The 25,299-nt window shown below is 45.2% G+C and overlaps 1 protein-coding gene across 1 annotated transcript in view; it reads left to right on the forward strand.

Moving 5' to 3' along the window:
- Positions 1-25,299, forward strand: part of galm (galactose mutarotase) — a 64,490-nt gene that overhangs the window by 21,238 nt on the left and 17,953 nt on the right. The window contains exons 3-4 of the mRNA XM_080200159.1: positions 12,413-12,619; positions 23,921-24,002. Coding sequence (XP_080056285.1) covers positions 12,413-12,619; positions 23,921-24,002 — 289 coding nt within the window. The remainder of the gene's footprint in view (positions 1-12,412; positions 12,620-23,920; positions 24,003-25,299) is intronic.

The raw sequence follows: 25,299 nt of genomic DNA on the forward strand, positions 1-25,299 counted from the left end.
TTGTTCAAGATTCTCTTAAGGTTATCGTGCAGGTTCAGTCAGCAGTTGAGAAGGCAAATGCAATGTTAGCATTCACGTCAAGAGGGCTATAATACAAGAGCAGGGATGTACTTCTACAAAGAACAAAAACAGCCTGGGAAACAGGGCCTTCGGCCCAACGAGCCCACGCCGCCATTTTAACATTACCGGTCCCCCCTCCACCCATGACCCTTATCTATGCTTATGGCATTCCACATTGAGGGAAAACTGATTTAGGGACAATTTTTTACCTCCAGTCAGCCTAATAGCACATCTTTGGGATGTGGGAGGAAACCGGAGCACCCGGAGAAAACCCACACAAGCACGGGGAGAATGCGCAAACTCCCACAGACACTGGCCCAAATCCATGTGTCTGCACAGCAAACAGTGATAGTCACTGAGCTGTCGTGTTGCCCAGCGTCTGGTCCAGTTTAAGCGTACACTAACGACATGAAGTAGTAGGCTATTCTCGAACATCCAAGAGCAGCCCTTGTACGACCCATCACGTGTATGCCCCTCGTTGGACAACAAGGCGGACTGACTTAAAACCTGTGAATTAAAAGAGAAAAACATCAGTATCATTCCACATCCTTATACATTACCAGGGACGTCCCAATGCTAATGAACCTTATTTAAAGCAGTCTCCGATATCCTTCCATCTCCAACCCACTCATGTGCCTGTCTAAGTAACCCTTAAACAACTCCAGCGTGCCTGCCTCCACCACCTTGCTTGGCAGAGCATTCATAAGAACATAAGAAATAGGAGCAGGAGTAGGCCATCTAGCCCTTCGAACCTGCCCCGCCATTCAATAAGATCATGGCTGATCTGTCGTGGCTCAGTTCCACATTCCCGCCCTCTCCCCATAACCCTTAATCCCCTCGCTTATCAAAAACCCATCAACCCGCGTCTTAAAAATATTTAGCGAGGCAGCCTCCACCACCTCAACGGGCAGAGAATTCCAGAGATTCACCACCCTTTGAGTGAAGAAGTTCCTCCTCAACTCCGTTCTAAACTGCCCCCCCTTTATCTTGAGGCTGTGCCCCCTAGTCCTACTGTCCTTTCTGAGCGGGAAGAGTCTCTCCACCTCTATCCTATCCATCCCATTCATCATCTTATATGTCTCAATGAGATCTCCCCTCATTCTTCTAAACTCTAACGAGTACAAGCCTAATTTATTCAGCCTCTCCTCATAGCTCAACCCCCTCAACTCCGGCATCAACCTAGTAAACCTCCTCTGCACTCCCTCCAAGGCCAAAATATCCTTGCATAAGTACGGCGCCCAAAACTGCACACAGTACTCCAGCTGCGTCCTCACCAATGCCCTATTATAGCCGCAGCAAGACCTCCCTACTTTCATATTCAATCCCCCTCGCTATGAAGGCCAGCATCCCATTAGCCTTCCTGACCACCTGCTGCACCTGCAGGCTGGGTTTTTGCGACTCATGCACAAGGACCCCGAGGCCCCTCTGCACCGTCGCCTGCTGCAGTTTTTCGCCACGTAAGTAATAGTCCTTCCTACCAAAGTGGACCACCTCGCACTTGCCAACATTAAATTCCATTTGCCAGTTCCTGGCCCATTCGCCCAGCCTATCTAGATCCTTCTGCAGACTCTCCACACCCTCCGCACAATTTGCCGTTCCACCAATCTTGGTGTCATCAGCAAATTTCGACACCATACACTCGGTTCCCTCCTCCAGATCATCTATATAAATGGTAAATAGCTGAGGCCCCAGCACCGACCCCTGGGGCACTCCACTAGTCATCAACCGCCAATCCGAATAGCACCCATTAACCCCCACTCTCTGCCTCCTATTTGACAACCAATCCTCTATCCACGCTAACACCCTACCCCCAACTCCATGCCCCCTTACCTTCTGCAATAACCTCTTGTGAGGCACCTTGTCAAACGCCTTCTGAAAATCAAGAAAGACCACATCCACCGGCTCTCCTCTATCCACCGCCCTAGACACATCCTCATAGAACTCCAATAAATTTGTCAGACACGACTTCCCCTTAACGAAACCGTGCTGCGTCTGCTCTATCAAGCAATTCCCCTCAAGATACCTCGCTATTTCCTCCTTGATGACGGATTCTAACATTTTACCTACAACAGACGTTAAACTAACCGGCCTATAATTCCCTGCCTTTTGCCTGGCACCCTTCTTAAACAACGGCGTAACATTAGCCGCTTTCCAATCTTCCGGCACTTCCCCGGAATCCAGCGACGTCTGGAAAATAACCACCAAGGCATCCACTATCACCTCCGCCATTTCTTTCAGAACCCTTGGATGCATTCCATCCGGTCCTGGGGACTTGTCCACAGTCAGTCCTCCAGTCTGTCGAGCAGTCCGCCTCTCTAGTAACAATAATGTCATTGAGACCCTCCAGTCCTACCACCTTTCCATCGCTAACACCCGGCAAATTATTCACGTCTTCCTCCGTGAAGACCGAAACAAAAAAGTTATTCAAGACCTCAGCCATTTCCCCATCCCCTACCACTAAGTCCCCCCTCTCATCCTCTAAGGGTCCAACGTTCACCCTAGCCAGCCTCTTCCTTTTTATATATTTATAAAAACTCTTACTATCCTTTTTTATATTAAGCGCTAGCCCAGCTTCATAGTTTCTCCTACCCTTCTTTATCAACTTCTTTGTCAATCTTTGTTGACATTTAAACCTCTCCCAATCCTCTTCTTGCCCACTACCCTTAGCTACTTTAAACACCTCCGCTTTTAATTTAACACTTTCCTTTACCTCCTTCGTTATCCACGGCTTATTACCTCTCCTCCTACGGTCCTTTTTAACCATCGGAATAAATTTCTGCTGAGCACCAAGAAAGATCTCCTTAAAGATCCTCCACTGTTCCTCAGCAGACCTACCTTCCAACGCGCTCCCCCAGTCAACATTCGCCAATTCTTCTCTCATCCTACCGTACTCCCCTCTGTTCAAACAAAGGACGCGTGTCCGGGAACCCACTTTCTCCTCCTCCATCTGCAACAGAAACTCCACCATACAATGATCACTCTCTCCAAGAGGATCCTTCACCTCAAGGTCCCTAATTCTACCCGCCTCATTACATAACACCAGATCCAAGATAGCTCGCTCCCTCGTCGGCTCCAACACACACTGTTCAAGGAAACTATTCCGGCAGCATTCCAAGAACTCCTCCTCGAGCCCACCGCGTCCAACATGGGTCGACCAATCAATATGTAGATTGAAATCTCCCATAATTATGGCCGTTCCATTCCCGCACGCTGCACTTATTTGCGCGTTAACAGCCCGCCCCACCTCCAGATCATTATTCGGGGGCCTATAGACGACACCCACCAGCGTCTTCCTCCCTTTACTGTTCCTAATCTCCACCCACAACGATTCCACGTTCTGCTCTTTGGTTCCTGTATCATCCCTTACTACCACCCTGATGCTATTCTTAATCAGCAGAGCTACGCCCCCACCTTTTTCCTCTCGCCTATCCTTCCTAAACACTTGATACCCCTGGACATTCAGCTCCCTGTCCCTGTCACCTTGTAGCCACGTCTCTGTAATGGCCACCAGATCATATCCATTTATGCTGATCTGTGCCACCAGCTCATCCACTTTATTCCGAATGCTTCGTGCATTCAGATAAAGTGCCTTCATCCCAGCCTTCACCTGGACTCTATTTGCCAGAACACCACCAACCATACTCACGCCCCCTACTCCCTTTATTATTGGGACATCCTCGGCCTCTTCCCTTACCTGTACTGCCTCCTTAACTTTAGACCCCGTAATGTCACCTACCCTCGCGCGCACCCGCACCCTCCGACCCCCCCCCCCCCACCCCCGACCAACCCCATCCCGCCCGAACAGGTCCCACCTACCCCAATACTGATGCCAATGCCCCATAAATTCAAACCCGTTCCTCCCACACCAATCCCTGAGCCACCCATTCACTTCCTTAATCTTATCAACCTTACGCCCGTCTGCACTTGGTTCAGGCAGTAGTCCGGAGATAACCACCTTGTCGGTTCTACATTTTAATTCCATTCCCAGCTTTTCATACTCCCTCCCCAGATCCTCAGTTCGCATTTTGCCTACGTCGTTGGCACCCACATGTACCACAACGACCGGATTCTCACCCTCCCACTCCAGGTTCCTCTGCAGCCCAGATGCGACATCCCGGACCCGAGCACCAGGCAGACAACACACTCTTCTGTGCACTTTGTCATTGTGACAAAGGACAGTGTCAATACCCTTCACCCCACTATCCCCAATTACGACTACGTTCCTTTTCACCTTTTGTTCGCCTATGTCCTGCTGCATCACTGTATTGTGTGCAGTTTGCTCACCAACCTCACCTCCCTCGTTCTCGTCCACATTGGAAACAAGAACCTCAAACCTGTTATGCAGATTGAGAGGCTGAGGCATTCGCTCCCCACCCCCCTTCCTCCGCTCCCCACCCCCCTTCCTCCGCTCCCTGCAGAGTTTACAGATAGTGTGACATGAATCCAAGATCCCAGTTGAGGCCGTCCTCATGTGCGGAACTTGGCTATCAGTCTCCGCTCAGCGACTCTGTGTTGTGTGTTGTGAAGGCCGCCTTGTAGAACACTTACCTGAAGATCAGAGGCCGAATGCCCATGACCGCTGAAGTGTTCCCCAACAGGAAGAGAACACTCTTGCCTGGTGGTTGTCGAGCGGTGTTTATTCATCCGTTGTTGTAGCGTCTGCATGGTCTCCCAATGTACCATGTCTCAGGTCATCCATTCCTGCAGCATATCAGGTAGACAATGTTGGCCCAGTCGCAAGAGTATGTACTGTGTACCTGGTGGATGGTGTTCTTACGTAAGATAATGACATCCGTGTCGATGATCTGGCACGTTAGATCATTTTGCAAGCCCAGAGCAGAGACTGAAGTCAAGTTCCACACACATGAGGGCGGCCTCAACTGGGATATTGGGTTCATGTCACACTATCTGTAACCCCCATGACTTGCCTGAACTTGCAACATCTCACTTACTGTCCTGTCTGGAGACAGTACACATCTCTTTAACCAGTGCTTAACGCTCTCTCCACTCACATTGTCTGTACCTTTAAGACTTGATTACCTGTAAAGACTCGCATTCCAGCCATTATTTTGTAAATTGAGGTTTTGTCTTTATATGCCCTGTTTGTGAATAGAAGGGGTAGCGCTCCGAACGCTAGTGACTTTTGCTACCAAATAAACCTGTTGGACTTTAACCCGGTGTTGTGAGACTTCTCAATGGGCTGAAAAGGCTGGGAAGAGTTATTTAGGAATGTGATTTGTGGTGGAGAGTGAAGTTGTGGGTTATCTTTAGATTCCAGAATGTTCTTTAGGTTCCAGGCTGAAGCTGTTGACCATCATCAGTGGCTCAAATCTGCGCTGCCTGGATTTGGAAGCAGGGACGAGCGCCATCCCAGATCAGCCATAATCTAATTGAACAGCAGTGCAGGCTGTTGGGGCTGAATGACTGACTCTGCTCCCTATATTTCTACTTCACTCATTAACTCCTGGAATTTTAGATCTCCAGTCTCCTGTGAACCTCGATCAAAAGCAGTATCACTAGCCAAATGAAGTAGTTTAGATGAACAAGGTTGAGGTTTCCAAACGTGTTCTCTTCAGAACCTCTCTGCTTTTGTTCTACTCTCTGTTTCGATATCTGTGTGTGTCTGTGCCTCCACATATAATCTGTATTAGTTTGGGTAACCCAAAATTCACTGAAACTTGGTGTCACAGTTGGAAATGGATTTATTCTAAAAGCAGATGCTGTTGAATTTTAATTAGATATGGACAAAACATTGTTTGTACGTCTGTATTCGAGGTGCTACAAATCACAATGTAAGACTGTTACAAGTTATACATGTAGATGTTGCTTGAGAAATGTGTTACGGAGGTTGTGTCCTTATCAACAGCATCTTTGAAAGGAAACATTACTTGTCCGTGGCTGGGTATTTCAGCACCTTCCGCTCTACGTCATTTAGATTTGCACGTGTTAACAGATTTTCTCCAAAATGCTCATGTATCATTGCATTGCAAAAAAAAGCATGAAGGAAAAGAGAAAAAATTGCATTGATATTATGCCCTCCTTGGCCTCAGGGTGTGTCAAAGTGCTTTACGCCCACTGAATTTCTTCTGAAGTGTTGTTATGCCGTAAATGCTACAATTAATTTGTGTACAGGAAGCCCCCACAATGAACAATAAGATAATGCTCAGATAATCTGTCTTTAGTGATCTTAATTGAGGGATAAATATTGGCCAGGACACTGGGAGAACTTACTGTTTTTTTTCTCCAAAATAGCTCTGTGGCATCTTTTACATCTGCACACCTAAGAAGGCACATAGAGCCTTAGTTTAACATCTTATCCAAAAAGCAGAGCACTCCCTTTGTCTTGCATGGGAGTCAGCCTTGATTACTATGCTTAAGCCTTGGAGTAGGATTGAACCCACAACCTTCTGATTCAGAGGTATGAGTGATGCCACTTGAACCACAGCCATTTTAAGATTCTTTCATGAGTGGGTCACTGGTAAGGCAGTATTTGCTGTCCATCCTGTTTGATCCTGAAAAGGTGATGGGGAACTGTCTTCTTGAACTGCTGTATGGTGTAGGTACACTGATAGCGCTGTTACGAGGGGAGTTCCAGGTTTGCAACCCAGTGATGGTGAGGGAATAGTGATAAATTTCCAAGTCAGGATGTTATGTAGCTTGGAGGGGAATTTGCAGGTGGTGGTATTCTATGTTTGCCGCCCTTGTCTTTCTAAGTGTTGAGGTCACAGATTTGTGAGGTGCTGTCGAAGGAGGCTTAATGAGGTGTTGAGGTGCAACTATATATAACATCTTGTATACTGCTACTGTAAATCAGTGGTGGAGGTGGTAAATGGGATGCCCATCAAGCAGGGCGTTTTGTCCTGGATGATGTTGAGATCTTTGAGTGTTTGACCTGTACTCAAGCAAATCAAGAGTATTCCATCAGACACTTGACTTGTGTCTTGTAGATGGTACAGGGTCAGGAAGTTAATTCCAGGGGCATCTGGACTCAAAGCGTTAGCTCTTTTCTCTCTTTACACATGCTGCCAAACTTGCAGAGATTTTCCAGCAATTTCTCTTTTGGTAATTAATTCTTAATGGCAGAATTCCCAGCCCCTGACTAACTCTTGTTGTCACAATATTTATCTGTGTCCAGTTCAGTTTCTGGTCAATGGTAATCCCCAGGATGCTGATGGTGGGGAATTCAGTGATGGGTAATGCCATTAAATGCCAAGGGGAGATTATTAAATTCCCTCTGGTTGAAGATGGTCATTGCTTGGAACTTGTATAGAATTAATATTATTTGCCATTTATCAGCTCAAACCTGAATGTTGTCCAGATCTTGAACCATGTCTGACAGGAGTAGGATTTATCTGGAATTCATTACCACATCATTCATTACCTCTGCCAGGAATCGTCTGGTTCTTGAGCATCAGGAGTAATCCATTGGAGGGTTGAGTTAACACTTCCATTGTAGGTTGAGGCAGGTGGATCTCAATGTGGCTCCACAGGACATTGCGCATGTCAAGAGTATTTAAGTGATCTATCTCTAAAACATGAGCCAGAAGCCCACCCCGCTGAACCTTGAAACAGTGTGTAAGACTTTGGGGCTCTCAGGAGCCCTTGTAGCACAGTGGATAGCATCCCTGGTTCTGAGCCAGAAGCTCTGGGTTTTGAGTCCTAGACCAGGACTCAGTGGCCAAGGAAGACGTGTTCATAATGCAGCTAAACAGGTTGAACATCAACCTGCAAAACCCTTCCAAACATGTCATGGCGGGTGATAAGAGCAGACAGGATGCCTAAGTCGCCATCCTTGATGTGGAGTGGTGCCCCTCAAGCTATAAGCTTCCGGGTAAGAGGCTAGCGACCTGTTATAGGAAAAGTCAGCTGTGGAATCAGATGAAAATCTGCCTCGTGCACCACTGGGTGCGGGAAGTGAAACAGCAACAATAATAGTAATATTTTTGCCGATGCAATTTGCTAACTGTGGGGAGTTGAGTTAGTTAGCCCAGTGAAAAGCAGTTCTGATCCATGCTGCAGAAAGAAGTGTGTTTTGCCCCTGCTTTGCGGTTGATTTTTTAAAAATATGGATGTTACCAAACTTTAATATTTGGTGTATTGTGCCTTTGAGGACAGAATATTTGTACTGTCAAGGGTCACTTTTTGGTGTACATATTTTATCTTTAGGTTAGACAAGTTAGGTTAGGTTAGACAACTGGCCTCACAACTTACTATTTTTAGATCTTTGCATTTCAGATGATCCAAATATCAGGTCGAGGAGTGAAATCTGACTGTTTGCTGCTGCCCATATCTTATTCCATACTAATTCCTGCCCAATTACTTATGTCCTTTTTGACCCGCACTGGATCTCAGTTCCCTAATTCTTTCAATTTGAAAAGATCATCCTAGTGTTCAAAACCCTTCATGTTTTGCCCTTCCCCATTTCTGTAATCACTTCCAGCCCTACAACTCCCAGAACTTTTCTGTTCCTCTACTTTTGGCCTTGTGCTCATTGCCCACTTCCTCCCCCCCACCATTCAGCTGACATGCCTTAGGCTCTAGGACATCCTCCCTAAATTCTTTCTGGCTACCTTCATCAGTCTCTGCCTTCAGGATGCTCCTTAAAACCCATCTCTTTGACCGAGCTTTGGGTCGGTCTCCCAATAACTCCTTTTGCAATTGTCATTAGTTTTCGCCTAATTATGAAGACACTTTGAAGTGTTATACAAATATGAGTTGTTGCTCATGCCTGTGAGAGCAATGTGACACCCAGTAAACAATGGGAGCTTTTCCTTACACTTTTGAACATGATTTGCTAACTAATTTTTGAGCAACAGCTAAATGCACACAAAAGCTTTTGATTGGAAATACTTTCTGTTATCGTTTCTATAACTCTGCTCTTATTAATTCCACTTTGGGACTTTCTGTCATCAATCTCTCTGTCTTTTAAAACTCTCTCCTTTGACCAAACTTAGTCACCACTTGCTCCTCCGGCTTGGTGTTGAGTCATTACTCTTTGAAACATTACCCTTGAAACCACTATATGAACGCAAGTTACTGCTGTTAGTATGTTGATTTTGCATTGAGCATTTCATTGATTTTTGCATTAAGCATTGCCGATGTACAATCCATAAATACACTGTCTAGCAGGAAATAAGTTGAGGAATATTTTATCTTATACCCTCATGGACATTTTTTCATAGAACAAGCATTATCATGTTACACTTGGATCACGATATAATTCAAACTGGATTTCAGTATGTGTATTTAGATTCAGTCTGGCCTCTGATCAGTTAACAGCTCTCAGTGGTCAGGACTTCACCACAGGGTTCTTGTTCTCAGGGGAAGGCTGAACTGGTCTGTCAAATGCCAGATTTGCATATTATGTGGCCTTACCAAAAAGAAACTCCACTGATGTCTTGCTGGCTTTCCAGCTGTAGCCAAGATCCTCACTGTCTCCTAAGGTTCTGCCCATAGTATATTATACCACAACACAAAATTGGCGACCCATTTCACTATTGAATGTGGACTATAAAACTCAAGCTAACTGGGTCAAGTCTGCTTTGGGGTCAGTGATCCATCCTGATCAAACTGTGCTGTACCTGGCAGGAAGATTTCTGATGGCCTTGCACTACTCAGGGATACAATTGCCTGCGTGCAGGACAGCCTAGACCAGGAGAAGGTGTTTGACAGAATATCGCACAGCTACATGATGGATGTGCTCCCCAAAATGGGCTTTGAGGAGGGCATCCGCAATTGGATCTGACTGCTCTACACAGACATCAGTAGCGCAGTTTCAGTCAATGGGTGGGAATCAGATCAGGTCTGGAGTCAGGCAGGGCTGCCCTCTCTCCTGTGTCCTTTTTGTGTGTTGCGTTGAACCGTTTGCCGAGGCCCTCAGAAGCAACCCAGGCATCAAAGGGGTTACAATCCCAGGCAGTGGAGGCTTGCAGGTCAAAGCCTTCCTGTACATGGATGGCTGTCTTCTGCTTAGACCCCCTCGTCTGTTCACAGGCTCCTCCAAGTCTGTGAGCAGTTCAAGCTGGCCTTGGGAGCCAAAGTTAACCAGGGTAAGAGTGAGGCCATGTTCTTTGGAAACTGGGCTGACAGATCCTTTGTCCCCTTCACCGTCAGGGCAGACTATCTTAAGGTGCTGGGGACAATGGTTTGGAGCAGCAGGGACATGAGCCAAAAACTGGGAAGAGCGCATCGCCAAAGTGAGGCACAAATTGGGCTCATGGGAGCAACGGTCCCTCTCTATCACCAGAAAAAACCCGGTCATCCGATGCGAGATCCTGTCCGTGTTGTTTTGTGGCACAGGTCTGGCCTATCCCCAAATCCTGCACAGCAGCAGTGACCCAGGGCATCTTCAAATTTATCTGGAGATCAAAGATGGATCGCGTCCGGAGGGAAGCGATGCACAAATCTCCAGAGAACGGAGGGAAAAACGTTCCCAATGCTGCCCTCATCCTGATGGCCACCTTTGTGTGCGGCTGCATCAAGCTGTGTGTAGATCCTTGGTACACTAATAGCAAGTGCCACTACCAATTGAGGTTCTATCTGTGTTGCAGAGGATGGATCTGGGCACACTGCCGTGGAACGCTCCAAGTAGTTGGACGGTACCGCAGCACCTGTCCTTCATGGAGAAATTTTTCTGGAAACACTTGTTTGACCACATGGCAATCAAGCAGCGGTCAGCACGTAATGTCCTTGAGGCCCTGAGAGAAAAGGAGATGGTGGATCCTCTCGGATGGTTCCCTGAGCAGTCTGTCAGTGTCATCTGGCAGAATGCCTCATCACCAGAACTCACAAACAAGCACCAAGACCTGGTGGTGAGAAGGGCACTCCCCGTCAGATCCTTTATGCACACTCGAGGTCTCAACACCACCGCACACTGCCCTCGATGCAGCTGCGATGGTGATGAGATGGTCGCTCACCTCCTTGTGGAATGTGCCTTTGCAAAGAAGGTCTGGAGTGAGATGCAGTGGTATTTGTCGAGGTTTGTCCTGAGCAGCTCGGTGACGCAGGACTCTGTGCTGTATGGGCTGTTTCCGGGGACGCACACCGAGACAAATATCAACTGCTGCTGAAGGGTCACCAACTCGGTGAAGGACGTACTTTGGTCCTCCTGAAACTTGCTGATCTTCCAATTGAAAGATTTGTTCTCGACCGAGTGTTGCAGACTGGCACGTTCCAAGGTCCAGGACTACGTGCTGAGGGATGCACTCAACCTTGGGGCAGCCGCCACAAAGGTAAAATTGGGAAAGGCCACACTGTAAAGCCTTTCAGCAGAGGCAGACCGAGGGCCTGGTAACTGCAGAATCCCATCGGCCTGTGTAACTGTGTGCTAATCTGAAAAATAACAGCACACAGTAAAAGATGTATGTAGTTTCAAGTACTAAAATGAAATGAATGTAATGTCCTGTATATGAGCACCGTGTAGTACTGTAAAAATGATCTTTTTTTACACTGTAATTATTGGAGATGTCTTTCTGCAGTGCCTTATTTGAGAGTTTTTTACGAGTAAAGTATATTTTTGAAATAAAAATATTATACCACAATGCTGGGAAAGGCCACTGTTTAAAGCCTTTCAACCGAGGCAGATCGAGGGCCCAGTAACTGTAGAATACCCTGGGACTGCGTAACTGTGTGCTAATCTGAAAAAAAACAACAGCACACAGTGAAATCTGATGAATATATAGTTTAAAGAATTGGAATGTAATGAACATAATGTCTTATAAATATGCATTGTAAAGTATTGTGAAAATGATTGTTTTTTTTCACTGTTTGTAATTATCAGATATGTTGTTTTGCAATGGCTTATTTGAGAGTTTTTTATTAATAAAGTATATTTTTGAAATTTTAAAAAAAATTACACTATAATGCTCTTCCTGTGAAAGACCGTGGGTGGGGTTTTTCACCTCTGCCCATCCATGGTCTGTGTTCCAACAGTGGAGGCAACAGCTGGCAGAATCTTCCAGTCCTGTCGATGTCTGTGGTATCTTGCATGGCTTGCCCGTCCCTCCAGCAGGAAGCTTGCAGTGGTGGGGTTGTTATTTGGCAGGACTGGAAGATCCTACCATCGGGAAGGGCTGGAAAATCGCACCTGCTGTTTGCTTGAAGGTTTTTTATTTTGTAAATCTTTAAAAGATATGGAACTAAGGCTGGGTAAATGGGTTTGAGATGCAGACCAGCCACAATCCAACTAAATGTCAAAGCTGGCTTGAGAGGCTGAGATGCTACCACTGTTCCTAATCTCGACATTCAATCCATTTCCACTTGCTATAGTATCAACTAAATTGGTTAGTAATTTTTTTTCTTTTGGTTTAAGGCGCATGCATTTTTAACATGTCTTACATTCTTTTTCTTCCAGATGCTTTGGACACCTGAAGTATTGCCGAAGGGAGTGATGTTTTCGATGACAAGTGCTGATGGAGAAGAAGGATATCCTGGGGAGTTGAAAGTCTCGGTGACGTATATTCTCGATGAAGCAGAACTGGCAATTAATTACAAAGCTCGGACCACCAAGCCCACTCCAATAAATCTGACCAACCATTCCTACTTCAATCTCGCAGGCCACGTAAGATCAACTTTTTTTTAACATTAAGATAAACGCAAAATACTGCGGATGTTGGAATCCGAAGCAGATCTTAGTGTTTAACTCACTGTCACTTGTCTTCCAGCAGATCTTTTCACCCACCTCCAGCATTCCCCCTCCACCTGGACCTCTCTCTCTGCCTCTTACCTGCAATGCATCTTTTCATCAAGAACTGTCGACATGCATTGACTGTCTCAATTTCTCTAGTCCTCTCAACCACTCTAACTCGCCCCTTTCTGAACCTGCTGCACTTCACTCTCTTAGGATCAAACCCACCAATAAGGGCAGTGCCGTTGTTGTCTGGGGTAAGGACCACTGCCTAGCAGAGGCTGAGCACCAACTCTCAGAAACTTCTTTCAGCCTCCACATGGACCACAACCCGACCAACCAACATCAAGCCATTGTTTCAATGATTGTCAATGATCTCATCTCCTCTAGAGAAATTCCCTCCACTGCTCCCAACCTCATAGTCTCCCAATCCCAGACAGCATACTTTAATCTCCTTCCTAAAATCCGCAAACAGGACTGCCCTAGTCAGCCTATCATGTCTGTTCCTGCCCTATCAAACTAATTTCCTCCTATCTTGACTCCATTCTCTCTCCTCTTGTCCAGGCCCTTCCGACCTACATCCACGATTCCTCCGATGCCCTATGCCATATCAATGTTAAATAGTGGGCCCTGAAATTTGAATTCAATAAAAAATATTTGGAATTAAGAATCTACTGATAACCATGAAACCATTGTTGATTGTTGGAAAAAGCCATCTGGTTCACTAATGTCCAGTAGGGAAGAAAATCTGCCGTCCTTACGCGGTCTGGCCTACATGTGGCTCTAAGCCACAGGAACGAGATTGACTCTCAATTGCTTTCCAAATCCAACTAGGGAATAAGTGATGGCCAGCCAGCGATATCCATGTCCTATGAATGATTAGGAAAAAAATGTGAGCCCTCCTGTGTGTTGGAAATATCCGTGTCACTTGGTTTTCCAGGGGAATCTGTCACAGGTGAACGTGGGCAACTTTGATGATCCGTGTGCTTTGGGAAAAGCTTGTATTTTCCTTTAAGGCCAACTGGACTTGGAGCATTCGGAAAGAGTGGTAATTAGTTTCCTGATTCTGATATCATTAGGTTCCACAAAGTGCCCATGTGACCTGATGTTGCTATGGGGATGAAGCAAAGGTAAATAGGAAGCTAATAGCAGCGGTATTGGAAAATCATCTTTAGCTGTTAACGTATGTACAAGTTTCAAAGGACATTTGGTGCTCTAACTAATTTATCTGCTCTGTTTCATTTCAATGATGTGTGCCAATAGAAAATCACTTGCTTTCCCTGTTTTCTTTTGTTGCAGTGCGTCTGTTGCAACTTGTTTACTTTGAATATTCCTCCTTTTTCTGAGTCCGTTTGCATCAAGAGTTGAACTTGCGTGGTTTCCCTCTCTTCAATAAGTTTGAATTAGAGGTTATCACTCCACACTCTGACCCTGTGTCAGATTTGCAGTTCAAAACACATTAAGAATGGAAGAGGAAACAAAGCAAGGTTCTCTCCATATAAGACAGATTTCTGTTGTCCTTCAGATCCCTGTGGGGAAGAAGGTCTCTGAGAATAGAGTAGAGATTATGTTATGCAGGAACCTTTGCTTCTGCTTTAGTGTCACCAGAGCCCACCAGACTGCTTAAAGGGGATTTTATGCCATCAGGACTGTTGTGACCTGAGTAATAAGAGAGGGCTGATAGATGTGTCTCTTGTCCAGCTGTGTCCAAAGAGAGATCTGGATAGGCTGAGCGAGTGGGCGAGGACCTGGCAGATGGAGTATAATGTTAGCAAGTGTGAGGTTATCCACTTTGGTAGAAATAATAGTAGGAGGGATTATTATTTAGAAGACAAAAAGCTGCAGCATGCTACGGTGCTGAGGGACCTGGGGGTCCTTGTGCACGAATCGCAAAAACCCAGTCTGCAGGTGGAGCAGGTGATCAAGAAGGCGAATGGAATGTTGGCCTTTATAGCGAGGGGGATAGAATATAAAAACAGGGAGGTCTAGCTGCAACTGTACAGGGTACTGGTGAGGCCGCAACTGGAGTACTGTGTGCAGTTTTGGTCGCTGCACTTGCGGAAGGATATATTGGCCTTGGAGGGAGCTCAGAGAAGGTTACTAGGCTGATACTGGAGATGAGTGGGCTAGCCTATGAAGAGAGACTGAATAGACTGGGTCTGTACTTGTTGGAGTTTAGAAGGCTGAGGGGGGGATCTTATAGAGACGTATAAGATAATGAAGGGGCTAGATAGGGTAGAGGTAGAGGTAGAAAGATTCTTCCCGTTTAGAAAGGATAGCAGGACTAGAGGGCACAGCCTCAAGGTAAGGGAGGGGGACAGTTTAGATCAGAGTTGAGGAGGAACTTCTTCAATCAAAGGGTGGTGAGTCTCTGGAATTCTCTGCCCATTAAAGTGGTGGAGGCTACCTTGCTAAATATATTTATGTCACGGGTAGATAGGTTTCTAATTGACAGGGGAATTAAGGGTTGTGGGGAGAAAGCAGGAAAGTGGAACTGATCCATTTCAGATCAGTCATGATCTTATTGAATGGCAGGGCAGGCTCGAAGGACTAGATAGCCTACTCCTGCTCCTATTTCATATGTTCTTATGGTACGGGATATTGAATTTGATGATCAGCCATGATCAAAATAATGGTGGAGCAGGCTTGAAAGGCCAAATGGCCAACTCTTGCTTCTAGTTTCTACATTTCTGTGTTATAGTCATGTACTGTATAACACAGATACTGTGTTTTGTTTGACCGTGGATGTAGATGGAGTGGGTACTTGGCCTTTGCAGGTGTTGATTTGGATGATAAGAGTAGAAGAATAATAGAACATTGGACATTACAGCGCAGTACAGGTCCTCTGGCCTTTGATGTTGCGCCGATCTGTGAAACCAATCTAAAGCCCATCTAACTTACACTATTCCAATATCATCCATATGTTTATCCAATGACCTTTAACTGCCCTTAATGTTAACGAGTCCACTACTGTTGCAGGCAGGGCACTCCATACCCTTACTACTCTCTGAGTAAAGAACCTACCTCTGACATCTGTCCTATATCTATCTCCACTCAATTTAAAGCTATGTCCCCCATCGGAGGAAAAAGGCTGTTGCTGCCCATCCTATCTAATCTTCTGATCATTATATGCCTCTATAAGTCACCTCTTAACCACCTTCTTTCTAATGAAAACAGCCTCAAGTCCCTCAGCTTTTCCTCATAAGACCTTCCCACCATACCAGGCAACATCCTGTTAAATCTCCTCTGTACCCTTTCCAATGCTTCCTATAATGCAACAGCCAGAACTGTACGCAATACTCCAAGTGAAGCCGCCCCAGAGTTTTGTACAGCTGTAACATGATTTCATGGCTCCGAAACTCAATCCCCCTACCAATAAAAACTAACACATAGTACACTTTCTTAACAACCCTATCAACCTGGGTGCCAACTTTCAGCATTCTATGCACATGGACACTGAGATCTCTCTGCTGATCCACACCGTAAAAAGTCTGACAACACCAGGTTTTAGTCCAACCTATTTATTTGATAATATTCTCACAAGCTTTCGAGGGGTTACCCTCTTCGTCAGGTGAATGGAGAGTTCTGGCCTCAGACAGAGCATATAAAGCACAGACAGTTTAGAGATTACTGATTAAAATGCGAATCCTTACACCTAACCATTCGCATTTTAATCAGTAATCTCTAAACTGTCTGTGCTTTATATGCTCTGTCTGAGGCCAGAACTCTCCATTCACCTGACGAAGAGGGTAACCCCTCGAAAGCTTGTGAGAATATTATCAAATAAATAGGTTGGACTAAAACCTGGTGTTGTCAGACTTTTTACTGTGTTTACGCCAGTCCAACGCCGGCATACCCACATCCTGATCCACACCACCAAGTATCTTACCATTAGCGCAGTACTCTGTATTCCTGTTACTCCTTCCAAAGTGAATCACCTCACACTTCCACTTTAAACTCCATTTGCCACCTCTCAGCCCAGCTCTGCAGCTCATCTATGTCCCTCTGTAACCTGCAACATCCTTCCGCACTGTCCACAATTCCATCGACTTTAGCTTCACTAACCCATCCTTCTACGCCCTCATCCAGGTCATTTATAAAAATGACAAACAGCAGTGGCCTCAAAACAGATCCTTGTGGTACACCATTAGTAACTGAACTCCAGGATGAACATTTCCCATCAAACACCACACTCTGTCTTCTATCAGCTAGACAATTTCTGATCCAACCCGCTAAGTCACCCTCAATCCCATGCCTCCGTATCTTCTGCAATAGCTTACCATGGGGAACCTTATCAAAGGCTTTACTGAAATCCATATATACCACATCAACTGTTTTACCCTCATCCACCGCTTTGGTCACCTTCTCAAAGAACTCAATAAGGTTTGTGAGGCACAACCTATCTTTCACAAAACTGTGTTGACTATTCCTAATCAAATTATTCCTTTCTAGATGAGTATAAATCCTATCTCTTATAATCCTTTCCAAAACTTTGCCCACAACAGAAATAAGGTTCACTGGTCTATGATTGTCAGCGTTATCTCTACACCTCTTCTTGAACAAGGGGACAACATTTGCTATCCTCCAGTCTTCTGGCACTATTCCTGTAGATAATGGCGACCTAAAGATCAAAGCCAAAGGCTCTGCAATCTCCTCACTAGCATCCCAGAGAATCCTAGGATAAATCCCATCTGTCCTAGGGAACTAACCTATTTTCATACTTTCCAGAAGTGCTAACACCTCCTCCTTATGAACCTCAATCCCATCTAGTCTAATAGCCTGTATCTCAGTATTCTCCTTGACAACACTGTCTTTTTCCTGTGTGAATACTGATGAAAATATTCATTTAGTGCGTCTCCTATCTCTCCGGACTCCACGCACAACTTTCTACTACTGTCCTTGACTGGCCCTAATCTTACCCTAGTCATTCTTTTATTTCTGACACACTTATAGAAAGCTTTGGGGTCTTCTTTGATCCTACCTGCCAAAGACTTCTCATGTCCCCTGGCTCTTTTTAGCTCTCTGTTTAGGTCCTTCCTGGCTAACTTGTAAATCAAGCAACCTAACTGAGCCTTTCGCATCTCATCTTGACATAAGTCTCCTTCCTCTTCACAAGAGATTCAACTTCTTTAATAAACCATGGTTTCCTCATTTGACCACTTCCTCTGTGCCTGATAGATACATACTTATCAAGGACATGCGGTAGCTGTTCCTTGAACAAGCTCCACATTTCAATTGTGCCCATCCCCTGCAGTTTCCTTCCATATCCTATGCATCCTAGATCTTGCCTAATTGCATCGTAATTTCCTTTCCTGCAGCTATAACTCTTGCCCTGCGGTATATATCTATCCCTTTCCATCACTAATGCTGAGAGATGGAGTAAAAAGTGGACTTGTGGGGCTCAGAGGAATGAGATGTGGGGCGGGATTCTCTGGCCAATTGCGCCGGTGGAGCTCTCCAGTCCCACTGCAGTGGACGGAGATTTGGCTGAGCGCCAAATTCTCCATCTGCGCTGACAACGGGGTGCAAAGGGCCGGAGAATTCCAGCTGTGATCTCAGAGAGACATAATTCCTGGAGGGCTTGACAGGGTAAATACTGAGAAACTGTTTTCTCCCTGGTCAGAGAAACTCAAGCAAATGGCGAGGTGCTGGGGTCATTGTCTCAGGATAAGGTGTCAGCCATTTTGGGCTGGCAGATTAGGAGAAATATCTTTATTCAAAGGCCAGTGATTCTTTGGAATTGTCTGTCTGAAAGAGCTGTGCTGCTCAGTTGTTGATTAAATTCAAGGCATCAATCGAGAGAGTTTTGGACTGAGGAGAATTAAGGAATATGGCGATAGTGTAGGAAAGTGATGTTGAGGTACATCAGCCATGATCTCGTTGAATTGCAGAGCAGGCCAGAGAGGCTGAATGGTCTCCTGCAGCTCTTTATTACGTCAGTGATGTATTTTCCATAGTGCATCAAGAAGGGAAGCAGACACGTGGGAACACCACCCCCTGCAAGTCCTGACTTGGAAATATATCACTGTTCCTTCACTGTTGCTGGGTAAAAATCCTGGAATTTCCTCCCCAACAGCACAGTGGGTGTACCTACACCTCAGGGACTGCAGCGGTTCAAGAAGACCATCTTGCCACTGCCTTTTCAAGTGGCATTTAGGGGTGGGCAATAAATGCTGGCCTAGCCAGTGACACCCACAACCTGTGAACAAATAAACAGAAGAGTTTTCAGGGACTGGATGAACAAGACAGGTTTCTGGATGAGACACTCCAAATAATGTTGTTGTTGTTGACTGCTTCACCTTTTGTTTTTCAGCTTTTGTAAGTTCTCTGTAAGGAGCAGTAGCTGTATCAATCGCTGTACAAAAGACAATGCTTCTTTCCATGCTGGTATCATGGTCTATTGTCAGTTTTTCAAAACTTTAGCTGCCCTTATGAGATCTGCCATCATCTTGGTTGTGAATTGACCCTTTTCAGGCTCTTCTTCCTATTCCGGCGCCAGTTTAGGCTTATTTAATTTCATCAGTTCATCCAAATCTTTCTTAGAGGGTTCCTCGTGATGAGACCGAAGCAATTCATCCAATTTGTCTATGGTCATGTCTTCAAATCCCTCTCCTCCAACTTGTTTTGCCAAGTCAACAATCCTGGTCACCTCAGCTTCCACACTGGAGAACCGTGTGAAATCATTCACAGCCTCAGGCCAAACTTTTTCCCAGTATGCATTCATGATTGAAGCACTCACTTCATCCTCCGAGACCTTAATTTGCCTCCTGCTATAAGGATGTTGAATTCCTTCCAGCAATCATGGACTGTGGTTGAGGGGTCTGCCTCCAAAAGATGAAGGATATGGCTGCAACGTCTTCGAGTGTAGAAAGCCATGAATGAGGCAATGACCCCCTGGTCCATTGGCTGGATTAGTGAGGTTGTATTTGGCGTAAAAACAAAATGTCAACTTCTGGATGAATGTGGATTCCCAGATGCATTATTAAGGATTAGTAAGACCTTGAAAGACAGGTTCCTTTCCCTCAGATAAATGTGGACCCGTGGGAGAAAGCAATTGGCAAACCAGTCTTCAAAAATGATTGCTGTAACCCATGCATTGCTGTTAGCCTTCCTGAAAATGGCAGTGGATCCCTTTGAAACCTCAAGGATTTTTTGAACAATAAACCACCATTGGTTTACATTTAAAGCCAGCTCCATTTGGGCATAGCAGAATTGTTAACCTGCCTTTTGATGCTTTAAACCCAGGGTTGTCTTCTTTTAAAATGTAGGTTTACTTGGCATCTTCTTCCAGAACGGGCCAGTTTAATCTATGTGGACGGCCGTTGCTGTCTGGTAGCCTCTGTCTTCAATGTATTCCTGCAGCACCTTAAACTCCCAACAGCTACATGATCAGCTAAAGCCGCCTCTCCCAGCAATTTTGCATTGTGCAGCCCAGAATGGTTTTTTAAGCGATTGGACCAACTCTGGGCTGGGTGAGAATTCTTCAGAAAGAAAGGCACCTTCTGTACCACCTTCACTATCACCAGTGACACCAGCACAACCCTCCTCACTAATCTTATGTGTTTATTATTTCTAATGATTGGACTATTAACTGGGGTCTTCCTTTGATGCTGCTGCTCTATCCACACATTGAGTAACTGCTGCATTTCCTCTAAATGTGGATCTCTCCTGCTTACAAAGGTTAACTTGGGCAACCATCAGAAACATGAACACTGTCCCTTGCTTCATTCAGACTGCCCAATGTACCTGATTGTGGACTCATCCATAGTATATTCCTTGGCTTGTATGGAAACACTTAGACCATTTCACAGTCTATCTAGGATTGTGACTTTATTTCAGTGTCATCACCTTCCTGGGATATTTTCTGCGTGGCTCTGTCTGACACTTTTAGTGAAGTCCTTATCTCAACAATCCAAGTGCACACGGAGTCTGCATGTGCATAGTGGAGGGACATTTGCAATGCGTTCTTTCTTTAAGGGCAAGAGGACAAGCAGTGTTTCTTTTATGGTTTTCCAAGGAATTTCATAATGTACAGTACAGCATGTACTTTATTCACTTTTTGGGACCAGGTGCATGTGTGTTGTTTGGATGTAACTGATGTTGCAGCTTACTGCTGGTTTTGACATGCTGCATGAGCTTTTGAAGCACGGAAGCAACAATTTTGCAAAAAGATTTGCATCCCTGCGGTGTCTTTTGGTTTGAGTTTTTACACCATTGATGACATCTAGATAGTTACGTTCTTAATTGCAGATGAGTGAACTTTTAGGGGATGAAGCGCGATTGGATTCGTGCAGGTAAATGAGATCACAGTGGATGGGGCAGAAAGAATGGGAGCTGACTGCATTAAAAAAATTTGTCTTTTTGTTTGAAATATCCTTTGTTAATTAAAATTTGGATTATGTTAGTTTAGTTGTTTGTTACAGTAGAAGGTTTTATGAGAGCATGAATAAGATAGATAGTCAACATCTTTTCCCAAAGACAGGGGAGTCTAAAACAAGAGGGCCTAGGTTGAAGGTGAGCTGGGAGAGATACAAAAGTGTCCAAAGGGGCAATTTTTTTCACACACCAGTGTGGTGAATGTCTTGAAAGAGCTGCCAGAGGTAGTAGCAAAGGCTACTACCTCTGCCTTGATTGAAAAAGTTTCTTGCCACCAAAGTAGGAGAAAAAGAATTTGCATACTTATATCTTTTATGTCCACCTGAGGACAGATGGACCCTCTGTTAAGCATCTCATCCAAAACTTGGCAACTTTAGCAGTGCAGCACTCCCTCAGTATTGCATTGGAGTGTTAGTCAAGATTTTGTGCTCAAGTTTCTGGCGTGGGTTTCGAGCCTTCGGATAGAGAGGCATGAATGCTACCAGCTGAACCATGGTTGATACCTAATACGATAGTTGGCCACTGCTGAGAACATATCACAAGGTTATTTGCTGTCCAGTAGTGAAGCTAATGAAGCATTAATAGTTGCATGATGTTGTAATCAGTGTTCAAGCGGACACTCCATCTGATCTCTGAAGTTTGATGAACAGGCAAGGGTTTGTTGTCATAAATTTAAATTAATCTATTTCAGAAATGTGAACTTTTCTGATTGCATTTCCCCGCACCAAGGATGTTTCCTGATTTGAGTTTCCTCTTGATCCTCTTGTACAGGGTACTGTTCCTCTTGTACGGGGTACTGGTGAGGCCGCAGCTGGAGTACTGTGTGCAGTTTTGGTCGCCGCACTTGTGGAAGGATATATTGGTCTTGGAGGGAGTGCAGAGGAGGTTCACTAGGCTGATACCGGAGATGAGGGTGTTGGACTATGAAGAGAGACTAAATAGACGAGGTCTGTACTCGTTGGAGTTTAGAAGGATGAGGGGGGATCTTATAGAGACATATAAGATAATGAAAGGGATGGATAAGGTAGAGGTAGAGAGATTCTTCCCGCTTAGAAAGGATAGCAGGACTAGAGGACACTGCCTCAAGATAAGGGGGAAGGTGCAGTTTAGATCAGAGTTGAGGAGGAACTTCTTCACTCAAAGGGTGGTGAATCTCTGGAATTCTCTGCCCGTTGAAGTGGTGGAGGCTACCTCACTAAATATATTTAAGTCACGGGTAGATAGGTTTCTGATAGACAGGGGAATTAAGGGTTATGGGGAGAAAGCAGGATAGTGGAACTGATCCACTTCAGATCAGCCATGATCTTATTGAATGGCGGGGCAGGCTCAAAGGGCAAGAAGGCCTACTCCTGCTCCTATTTCTTATGTTCTTATGTTCTTTCCATTATTGTTAGCTCTCTTTTCTTCGCCCAATCCGACCTCCTCCTTTCCGTAGCTGCAAGGTATGTTCACGAACTGGGGATGACCAAGGTGAGTTTGGACCTGACCATCACTCCTTTGGTACCTCCCAAACATGACCCAGTCAAGTCAGGAACTGAATGAAGCCTTCAACTCTCAGTGGCATTGAGACCAAAATATAGGTTTGACGTATTCTCACGCCTGCTGAAACATTTTTGCATTTCTGTTCCAAGTACACCAGGCAAATTGTAAATAATCCAACCCTGATAGAATAGCAAATTGTATTTCTGTAATGCCTTTAATATAGCAAAACAATAACTTGCATTTATATAAGAACTTTTGACATAGTCCTAGGGTGCTCCGCAAAAATATAATCAGAGTGATTCACACTCAAGTCAAAGAAAATTACATTGGGAATGGTGACCAAATGCTTTGGAGAGAAAGGTTTTAAAAGAGGAAGAGAAAGGTAAGGAAATGTGGGGAAGAAAATTCTTGTGTTTCAGACCTTAGCTCGAGGCAGGGCTGCCAGCAGTGGAGTGAAGGAAATCAGATATACTAAAGGTCAGAACTGGAGGAATAATGGCCAGGAGACACCAGTGTTACCAGTCTCCCAAGTGTGCTCTTTTAGTGCAATCAGCACCACACTGGGAATCAGCGCAGAGCTGATTATCATTATGAAATGTAAAATTCCATAGGATTAGTGGGTTCGGGAGCAACCCCCCCGGAGTGGTTCCCTCCCCTCCCACACTAATGGGCGTCTTGACCCTGCTGGTGGGAACAGAGGACATTGAAGCCGCAACCACCACCACCACCCCCCCCCCCACCCCGAGGTCGGAGGCAAGTGGGTTGCCCCTTGGGCGGTGCCAGCCTAACACCCTGGCCATGTCCAAGGGGCATCTTGGTACAGCCCACCGTGTTTCTGGTAGTGCCAAGAGAATGGGGCCTATGAGGGGAGGGGGTGATCGGTGAGTGGCAAGGTGTGAACCCACTGCCTCTCTGTAGGTGGGAGGGGGAAGGAGAAGGGCAATCAGGGCTGACCATGAAGTGATAGGGGGTGGGTTGGTGGTTGGGGCTGGCCCGGTGATGGGAAGGACCAACCAGCACATGTGCTGAACTCTGCACTGGCAGATCGGCCCATACACAGTGGTCCGCTCAGCACCAAGCTGCTGGCCTCCCAGGTGGGAATAGCCCCCATCCCCTCCTTAACAGGCAGAATCGCGCTGAGGTGCTTCACATTGCTCAGAGTGTCAGAAATATGATCTGGTAAATATGCCCAAAAAATGGGCGGGAAATACTCCTGTTTTCCTGCCTGTTGGGTGCTTAGTTTTGTTTTGAGAGAATCTTGGCTAAGGTGAGATGAGACCATGGAAGGCTTTGAAAACATAAATAAAATATAGCGTTCTCAGTTGTAAGCAAGTAGTTCTAATGTTATCGTTTTCACCTTTTCCTCTTTTCATTTAGGGATTCCCTAACATCTATGACCATGAGGTTTCTATAGAAGCACAGAACTACTTGCCAGTTGATAAGACATCAATTCCAACAGGTAAGAATATGCATGGTACTTTGTTTATATTTCAGTTCCATACGAGGATTTATTGAATCAGGAACAGGAACTCCCCATAATGAATGCAAGCAAAATAACCGTAATTAAGGAAATATTGGCACTAAAACATGATAAATCCCTCAGTAGAAGATGGTTTCCATCCCAGAGTTTTAAAGAAAGTAGGTGACAACGTTGCAGATGCCCTAACTGTAATCTTCCGAAGTTCTCACGATTCAGGGACCATTCCTTTAGATTTGAAAATTGTGCCTTTACTTCACTATTTAAGAAAGTGGAGTGAGGGAAGCTAGGGAATTATGGACCAGTTATATGAATATCTGTAGTCTGGAAATTGGCAGAGTCCATAATCAAAGATAGAGTCACCAGAGCACCTTGAACGTTTTAAGCTGGTGAGAGAGAACCGCATAATAAACCTCATTGAATGTTTGGAAGGGTTGATTAAAGAAGTAGCAGAGAAATGTAAATGGTTATTATTTACAGAATTACAGAAGGCATTTGATGAAGTCCACCAGAAAAGACTGTTAGCTGAAGTTGAAGTTCATGGAACTGAAGACAAATTATTGACCTGATCAGGAAATTGGCAGGGTGGCATGAGACAGAAAGTAGGGATAATGGATAGGTACTTTATTTAGCAGAAAGTGTTGAGTGGGGACATGCAAGGATCTGTTTTGGGGCTTCACGTGTTCCCATATTTATTAATGACTGATGGAGCTGAAGCCACATAACCAGATTTGCTGATGACTGGACAGAACTGTTTCAAAATGAAAATGTGAGGTTGTCAACTTCGGACCTAATAAGGATAGAATAGAGTACTTCCTAAATGGTAAATGCGTGGTGGTTCAAAGTCCACTGTGTGGAGTGCTGGGGCTCAGGAGACGAGAGTGTGGATCGTAGGGTGGGGTTGATGGGCGTTGGGGCCATTCAGATATATAAATGAACAAGTCCTGAAAAGCCAGTGGACTTTTATAGCTGGAAAACTAGAATATAAGGGCACAGAACTTGTGTTTCAACTATAACATAGTTATAGGGTGGTAGAAACTTGGAACTCTTGTTTTTTTATTAATTTATGGGATATGGGTGTTGCTGGCTAGGCCAGCATTTTATACCCATCTCTAGCTGCCCTTGATAAGCTGCAATCCTTGAAGTGTAGGTGCATCCACAGTGCTGTTAGACTGAGCGGCTTGCTCGGTCATTTCAGAGGGCATTTAAGAGTCTACCACATTGCTGTGGGTCTGCAGTCTCATGTAGGCCTGAGCGGGTAAGGATGGCAGGTTTCATT

This window comes from Carcharhinus amblyrhynchos, chromosome 12 (assembly GCF_965287045.1).
Source record: "Carcharhinus amblyrhynchos chromosome 12, sCarAmb.v2.hapA, whole genome shotgun sequence".
NCBI lineage: Eukaryota > Metazoa > Chordata > Chondrichthyes > Carcharhiniformes > Carcharhinidae > Carcharhinus > Carcharhinus amblyrhynchos.